Source organism: Argiope bruennichi, chromosome 8 (genome assembly GCF_947563725.1).
Source record: "Argiope bruennichi chromosome 8, qqArgBrue1.1, whole genome shotgun sequence".
NCBI lineage: Eukaryota > Metazoa > Arthropoda > Arachnida > Araneae > Araneidae > Argiope > Argiope bruennichi.
Window position 1 is genome coordinate 83,847,635 of NC_079158.1, and position 8,447 is coordinate 83,856,081.

The 8,447-nt window shown below is 29.4% G+C and overlaps 1 protein-coding gene across 1 annotated transcript; it reads left to right on the top strand.

Annotated features, from left to right (window-relative positions):
- The first annotated feature begins 4,310 nt into the window (after window positions 1-4,310).
- LOC129980682 (uncharacterized) lies at window positions 4,311-4,817 on the top strand. Its single transcript, XM_056091062.1, has one exon. The coding sequence runs from the start codon at window positions 4,311-4,313 to the stop codon at window positions 4,815-4,817; it is 507 nt and encodes a 168-aa protein (XP_055947037.1).
- Window positions 4,818-8,447: the final 3,630 nt, after the last annotated feature.

The window sequence follows — 8,447 nt, forward strand, 5'->3', positions numbered from 1 at the left end:
ATGCTGTCAAACAAAATATATATCATTATATTGTCATTGTTTTTCGTTGTATTGTTTCGAATCTGTAATGTTGTTTCTCAGCACAATTAGTTCCATCGTTGGAAAGACCGTTTTAAAATCAGCTCTGTTGGATGCTCATCGGATACCGGATTAGTGACCCCTGAACTATAGAGATGAATTTGGTGATTTTGGCAACAAAATGGGTGATACTAGAATCTTCAAGAATTTCGGCGATAGAAAAACTAAGAACCCAGTTAGGCTAGATAGTTCGAGAAACTTCTCTGTCCTGCTCCTGAAACTATAAAAGGACCTGCAGTCTAAGCAGAAGTGAGTAGTATAGAAACACTTCTGCTTGGACTGCAAACACAAAACAAGTCACCTGCGAATTTATTGGATCAGTCCAGCGAAGCACAAACGTTGAGTAGAGCTCAAGCTAATAGTGGATTGTAAATCAGTACTCTGCGCCAAATTTCGGAGACAAATATTGAAGCAGCAGTGAGCCGTGTGTGAAATGACCAGTCGTATTGAGTTGTATTAAAGTGGCCAGTGAGTCGGAAATCAAGTACAGCTAAAGCGTGGAGACAGTGGAGAATAGCAGGCGTTTGGAGAGATCGTAGAGAACAGCTACGTAGATTCCCTTATCCTGCTGAGTTCTGTCTTCCCCCTTACTGTGCTGTGGTTGTCGTTTACTATCCATTACTACTTGTGGACTGTTGTGTACGCCTCAGCTGTGTTTTGTTGTTTGTGTATTCTTGTCTTCGTATTAATAAACGTCGTTGTTTGTTATTGAGGTATTCTTACTGTTTTACACCATACACCCACAACGAAGCGAATTGGCACGATTCTTAATGAAATATTTTTCTGTTAATAACAATATTTACGTATAATCTGAAATATCTAATTAGGACAGCATTTTCATAAAAAATTCTTCTCGATAACCATGCATTCTGCTATTTATTTGCTCGAAAATAAAAGTTGAAACAAATGCAAGAATAATAATAAAGCGAATTTTAATGCATATTAAATAAATGCCGCAAGAGCATTTTCTTTCCTCATTAGTTTGAGCATTTATATACCTTCATTTTACTTGAGTTCGTTTGTTCCAAAATTCAGTTTTATTACTTATTCTTAATAATTCATAAAATGTCTCATCAAAGAAAATAATAAAACTGCTACAAACAAGTAAGCGGTTTGAGACTGCGTGGGTTTTATAAAAAAATTTTTAATTACATTTACCTATATAAGTAAATACTTCTCCGGACCATTTTATACAAATAGACGCATGGAAAAGAACAAAAATGAATTTTGATGCAAAAAACCTTGAATTTAAAAATTGATTTTTTAATTGAGTTCAAATTAAAAAACAAAAATAGATTGAAAGCATTTGTTTATATTTGTTACAAATTCTATTTTATATCATTAGCAGTAAATGATTTAATTAAAACCTGAATGCATTTACAAATTTCTATTTAAAAAAACACTGGTATCATTTCGTATTTACTTACGCAATCTTTCTAAAAATAAATATATTAAAAATGAGTTTAATCAAAGATTAGATTTTACAAAATTAACTCTTTGCGAACAATGATAATGACATACAAGGATAATAATTTTTGATTCTAAACATGGCTTTTTATAATGCCAGATAAATGAGATTGTGAATGAAAGGAAGTCTCTAATTTTTAAAAGATTATTACGCCATCTTTGTGTGACGGTACTCGACATCAGTTTTATATTATCTCTTCTGATTGGCCACCTTCCATCAGTGCAGATAATGCTTTCTTTCAGCTATAAAAAAGATCATGCTTCATCTACTGTGTTTTGATAGCCTTGCAGGATGTTCGCTTATTGCATCAGTTAGTCTACTTGTTTATTGGTGAATAACAGATATTCATTCTTTTTATTAATGGGAAAAGAGATTTTATTAAGAAAAAGCGACGGAAATATTTCATTATCAGAGATATTCAATAGTGATTTATACAAATATTTGTATGTGATTTGCGCAGATATTTAGTAGTGATTATATTGATTTATAGTAGTGATTAAAATATATATCTTATGGCAACACCATTTACCAAACAAATCTCAGATCTCTTAGGTTATATAAGCAAAATGTTTCTTATGAAAAATAGAAAAATTCCGTTTTCTAACTATAATTAGCAGAAATATGTATAAATATTTATTAGTGATTTGTGCAGATATTTTATTAGTACAGTGATTTATATAAATATTTAGTTGTGGTTCAAAACTATATTTTATGGCTAAATTCCTTTACTAAACAAATCTCAGATCTCTTAGGTTATATCAATAAATTTTTTCCATGAAAAATTTAAAAATCACATTCACTAAATATGTTTAGCATTTAATCAAATGTCTAAATCAGTTTATTTTTGTTATGAAATCATGATAAAAATAAAAGTATTTGTTTCAGATTACAGGAACTGCAACTGAAAACAAACCGCTCTTTGTCATTGAATTAACTAATTGCATTGCATTTGTATGCGTTAGACTTATAAGCAATACTCAATGATACGCATCACTATGAATGACTTCTTTGTCCCATGAGTTAATATAAATTATGAGGGTCAATGGTGTATTTAGAACTTTTTATTTAAAAGGTCAAACTAGATAAAACTTTGTACGTTAAATCTTTGGATTATTTCGAATCATAAATAAAGACTGCAAGGATCTTATATTAACTATTAGCAAAAATGTATTTTGACACTTGATACTAAAAGTGAGACACGATTGGGGAGAAGTCTAAAATCAATTTAGTTGCGTCAATTTAGCATCTGCGAAAAGTACTTTGCAAACAATCGTATTTTTAACTCAAAATCGAGTTTTAAAATTTTAAATAATCTGACAGATTTTTATTGCGAAAGTAATTAAAAGAAACAATTTAAAACGAATTCATCTGGTATTAAATGATTAAGATTTTTTATTGATCATGTAAGGTACATGAAACACAACAAGAAAAATTCTTTTGTTTCAATACAATTAAAAGTATTCTGGAAATTCAAATAGGATCTGTCATAAAATTTGATATATTTGTATTGATATATTATTTTATGTCATAGAAGTTGCTATATAGATAAAATGTATAAGCAATTGAAATAAACTTTAGAATAAAGCAGAATTAGGAAGTTTTGAATTTATTGGAAAATCCTGACGTTAGTTAATATATATATATATATATATATATATATATATATATATATATATATATATATATATATATATCACATTTTAAGATATTCTTTTAAAATACTGAGCTCTTTTACCTTAGCTTTACTTTCTCTTATTTCCCGAATAAATAAGTTTCCTTATAGAGTACACAAAATAATTCCTTAGACTCCAATTTTTTTTTTATTAGACTATCATCTGAATTCTTAGTAATAACATATTGAATATAATATTATCGAATCTTTGTTGTTTCTCTTTTCTTTCTAAACTCTTTTGTTTTTGAAAATCAGATAATTTTTTCCTGCATTATTTTTGTAGACAAACTTTGCTTGTATTACGGCGTATCACATGATTTTTTTTTTTTTTTTTTTTTTAGAATATTAAATATTTTTAGTATTTATATCCTTATGTGAGATTTTTTTATTGTAGAGGCTTGGAATGTCACTGTAGGAATTTTTCACATTGAGTGATATCTGAATTAAGTAATGAAATTAAAAATCTCTTTTTAATTCAAACGGTCTTAAGTCTTTAATTTTGGTTGAAACAAGCCTTTGAATCCTTTCACTTCTGTTTCACATTGAGCTTTAAATTATGTTAATAATTTTTATTTATTTTCTCTGAAAGCCGCAAAGCAATAAGATTTTATTCCTTTCAAAAATGAATAAAGATACTATCTTTAATAAAATGTTTTAAATTTTGATTAATATATTTATTCATGAATGATTGGACTATGATTTGTTATATGCACGTAATGCTGCTGCAAAAGCATACCATTGCCTTTTTCTGAAAGTATGCTGTTTTTTGTGCACTCAATTTACTTCTGATCCTAAAAAGAAGATGGAGAATGGTGTTTTGTACGAATATTTGAGAATTTTCATTAATTTATTTCGTTTCTAAACAGAATAATTTATCCAAGCTTGATTAGAAGTGTAGATGATGCTTCAGCTTGCATAAACTGGACAAATGAACATCTGTATATGCACTCAAGAGCCAAAACATTATGACCACCCCTACATTTTGCAATGAACTCGCCTGGATGACTTGGAAGGCACGTGATCAGGTGGAAGTGGTATTTAACTACTGCTGGAGAGTCTGAAGAACCATTCTTTCGCTTACTTCTGTGTGTGATGGGAAAGGTTGCGGATCTAAGTGACTTTGATAGAGGGCAGATTGTAATGGCTCGAAGGCTCGGAACAAATATTTCCGAAACTGCACTACTCGTGAGTTGTGCGCGATCTACAGTTGTTAGTACTTATGCAAAGTGGATGAATGACGCTGAAAGCAGCAGTAGAAGACATGGTGTTAGACGTCCACACGCTATCAAAGAAAAAGGTCGTCGGAGACTGTCTCACAAGGTGAAGCAAAACCGGAGCCAGTCTGCGGCTCAGCTGACAGCCCAATACAATGCAGGACCAAGTAGAATAGTATCGGAGCACACTGTTCAGCGGACACTGTTGGATATGGGGCTATGCAGCAAACGTCCCACTCGTGTGCCTTTGCTGACCAAGCGTCATCGCCAACTGCACCTGCGCTGGGCCCGGAACATCGCGACTGGTCCATGGATCAGTGGTCAGATGAATCACGGTTTGTCATGCATCACGCCGATGGCCGTGTCAGGATACGCCGTCTTCTAGGCGAACAGTTGCTCCCTCAATGGACAGTAGGTCATACACAGGCCGGTGGTGGCAGTATTATGCTTTGGGGGACGTTCTCTTGGGCGTCTCTGGGACCCGTGGTTGTGGTAGGGCATACCATGAATGCTACAGGGTATCTGAACATCATTGCGGACCAGTTGCACCGTTACATGGTCTCTATTTTTCCAGCTGGAAATGGAATGTTCCAACAGGACAACGCCCCGTGTCACAAAGCTAAAATTGTGTTGGAGTGGTTCCAGGAACATGATGCTGAATTCCAGTCAATGTCCTGGCTGCCTAACTTACCGGATATCAATCCGATAGAACACCTTTGGGATGACATGGTACGGTAGCTCAGAGTTCAAAGACCACCAATTCTCAATATCTTGGATTTGCGTGACCGTTGCTTAAACATTTGGTACAATCTGTCTCCGGCCATCTACCAAGGACTTGTGGCATCCATGCCAAGGCGAGTTGAAGCTGTGTTGCGCGCCAAAGGTGGGCCAACTCGTTATTGACAGGTGGTCATAATGTTTTGGCTGTTGAGTGTATATCATTTTCATAAAGTTAGTTTGGTGTCGCAATAAGGATTAATTATAGAGTTAGAGCTTTTAAAATTTGATGAGGTTTTTTCATTATCATTGTTTCATTAAAAATCAAGATCTTTCCTCCAATAATAAGAAACCTTTTTTTTCACGAAATATTTAGGTATTATTTACTGAGAGCTGAATAATTTTTCTTAAAAAACAGAAGCATCAGATTAAAAAAACTGAAAATAATTATCATATTATTTAACCAAGTTATCCACTAAACTATAAATTCAAAATATTGTGATAAAAAATTTGAGTTATTGAAAATAGATTTTCAATGAAACCGCTGCATTGGTTCACGCATTTGTTATAATTATAATGAAACATTTCTAATGAAGTTATCATAATCGAAAAAAATTACTTCAATCAAAATATTCTTTGTAAAATTTATCAATTAAGATCACATTTATTAATAAAAAATAAAACAAAATATCCTGCGAAAAAAATTGAAAATAAAAAAATCTATCCGTTTTGAATAATTGACCAGATCTGTTTTGAATCATTAGATCCAGAAGTCATACATCATTTTAGAATAACTGTTGCCCAAACTTGGAAAATTAACCAACATTTCGAAGATTCTATCTCATTAATTCCGTTTGATTCATGATATATGCATTTAAGCTCATTTATTAAAAAGAAATTAAAATATCTTTATATCAAACATTGCGGCATTGATGAATAAAAATGTTTGATTTCAAGACATTAATAAATTAACTTCCCAAATTTTTCAATCTATTTTTGAAGCATCTTAATTACATTCATCTTTTATTTGCTTTGGAATACAAAATAACTGAATTAAGAGTTTTCTTCATATATACTAATTCCATGAATCATGCAGACTAATTCCATAAATATTTTTTTTGTTTGCATGATCGCTGCATTTGATGTACAAAAACTATTGTCGGCAAACATTATTGAAATGTTTGAAAATATTATTTTTAAATGCATTTAGTATTTTTTTTAATAATTTATTTTAAAAAATAGGAAGAAGTTGTTTTTGCTTATTTGGAAACTTTTGCTAGATTGAATTTTAATATCTCTGCTCCGAAAAATTTACCATTGCAAATCCATAATTCAAAAAAGATTGCTTCATGACACTTTTGGTAAGATTCTAATGTGTATTTTAATTTATAGTCAATATTATTTTGATTATATGGTTAATGCGTGTTTTTATTTTTTTTAAATATTATTTTATACGTTCTGTTATAAGGCTGCACTGCGTTTATGTTTTCATAATTGTGATATAATATATTATTGGTTATTTTCTTTACACTTTTTTTCTTTTTTTTTTTTCATTTTTCATTTTTGTTGTATTTTATTTTTTACTAATTCTGGTAAGCTACATAGCAAATAATATTTTTTATCTGTCGGCCGTTCAAAGAATTTTAAACAGCTAAAACATCTCATATAAATCTATAGTCCATAATAAAAAATAGTTATATCCATGGCTAAAACATATTTACTTTTATCAAAGAAGAAATAAAAAGAGTAAACTGTGAAATTTTAAAAACTTAATAAACAGAATAAGGAAAGTTTAATAATATGGCACACATTCAAATAATTATGATAAATACTGCATGGAAGAGATAATATGTTCTTTTGCTAATAAAAATGAATTTTATGATACTTTATACCTTAAAGGTTTTGCACATTATTAATAATTAGTTGAGTTTTCGTAAAGAATATGTGAATTCTTTTATAAAATTATTCATTTTATAAAAAAATATGCTGAATTTATTTTCGTAAAACAGGTTCAAATTATGAGATTCAAATGATTTTCCAGGGAAAATTATTTTAAAATGGTAGGTTTTTATCCTAAATTAAATGTGAATTTCAAAAATTTTAATTACCTATAAATGACAAAGCCTTTGTAATATTAAGAAAAATATAGAATAATTTCTATAAATATTTTATCAATATTTTTAATTATTTATTTTTTTCTTCTTTTTTTAATTATTAAAATGAAACGGAGAACTCTCTGCAGAAAAAATGCTGTAATTACTCTTGTATTAATTATACAAGCTAACTAAACAACTAAATTTCTAAACTTTAACTAAAATACTGAATTATTTCTTAAGAAAGTAATTCGCCTTATAATTAATGTACATAGCAACGATATTGTGCTAATGGGCAGAAAAGTAATCTTCATAAGCATGTAGCATAAGCTTTTCAATAATGAATATGCTTTAAATTTTGCTTTTGAAGACATTTAAGTTGCGCTCATAATCATTATCCTAATTATAGTAATTCCGTGCAAATACCGTCAATAAATTCGCGGGAGATGTCATTCTACTTACTTGATTCACATTTAGGTAATCTGATATTAGCTCTATAGCTATTCATCTTCCATACCGCATTTTTATTACAATGGATAAAAAATATATAATTTTATTATAAACCCTACAGAAGCAATATTTATTTTAGATTTTAAGCGTGATTTCAATCATTGTAATTTTTTATTCTTCCTCAGTAATTTTATTATCTAACAGTAAATAAATTTTAAGAAAATTTGAAATTTATTTAAAAATATTATTTAATTCCCAGCTTATATCTATGCAGTAATGTATCATCATTTTCCAAATTATAATTCCGGAATAATTTCCAATCCAGATCAATTAGAAAAGAAATTGATTCTTTCTTTGTTAAAAAAAAATGCCAATTACTAAAACATTTAATGAGAGATTTACTTTCATTTGACACGAAATATTTATTTCATATTATCTTTTTATATTAAATCCGATTATGCTCCGATTAAAAAACGTTTAAAGTATTTTAATTTTATTTAGTTATTTAACAAGATAATATTCGCGTAATTAACGGAAATTATTGTTTTAATGAAAATGATTTCTCAACTTAATAGGTGTATTCATTTAATTTTCAATTGGGCATTTTTCTTTCATTGTTCACTTTTAATTTTTCAATATTGTATATCAATGTTATTACACAAAAATGATGAATAAAATGTATATTTATATAATGAAATAAACATCGGAAAACAATCCTATAAACAATTATTTTCATGATTGAATAAATAAAACAA

What these genes read in the sequence shown, in the direction of transcription:
- LOC129980682 (XM_056091062.1), top strand. Translation starts at nt 4,311, where the DNA reads ATGGGAAAGGTTGCGGATCTAAGTGACTTTGATAGAGGGCAGATTGTA.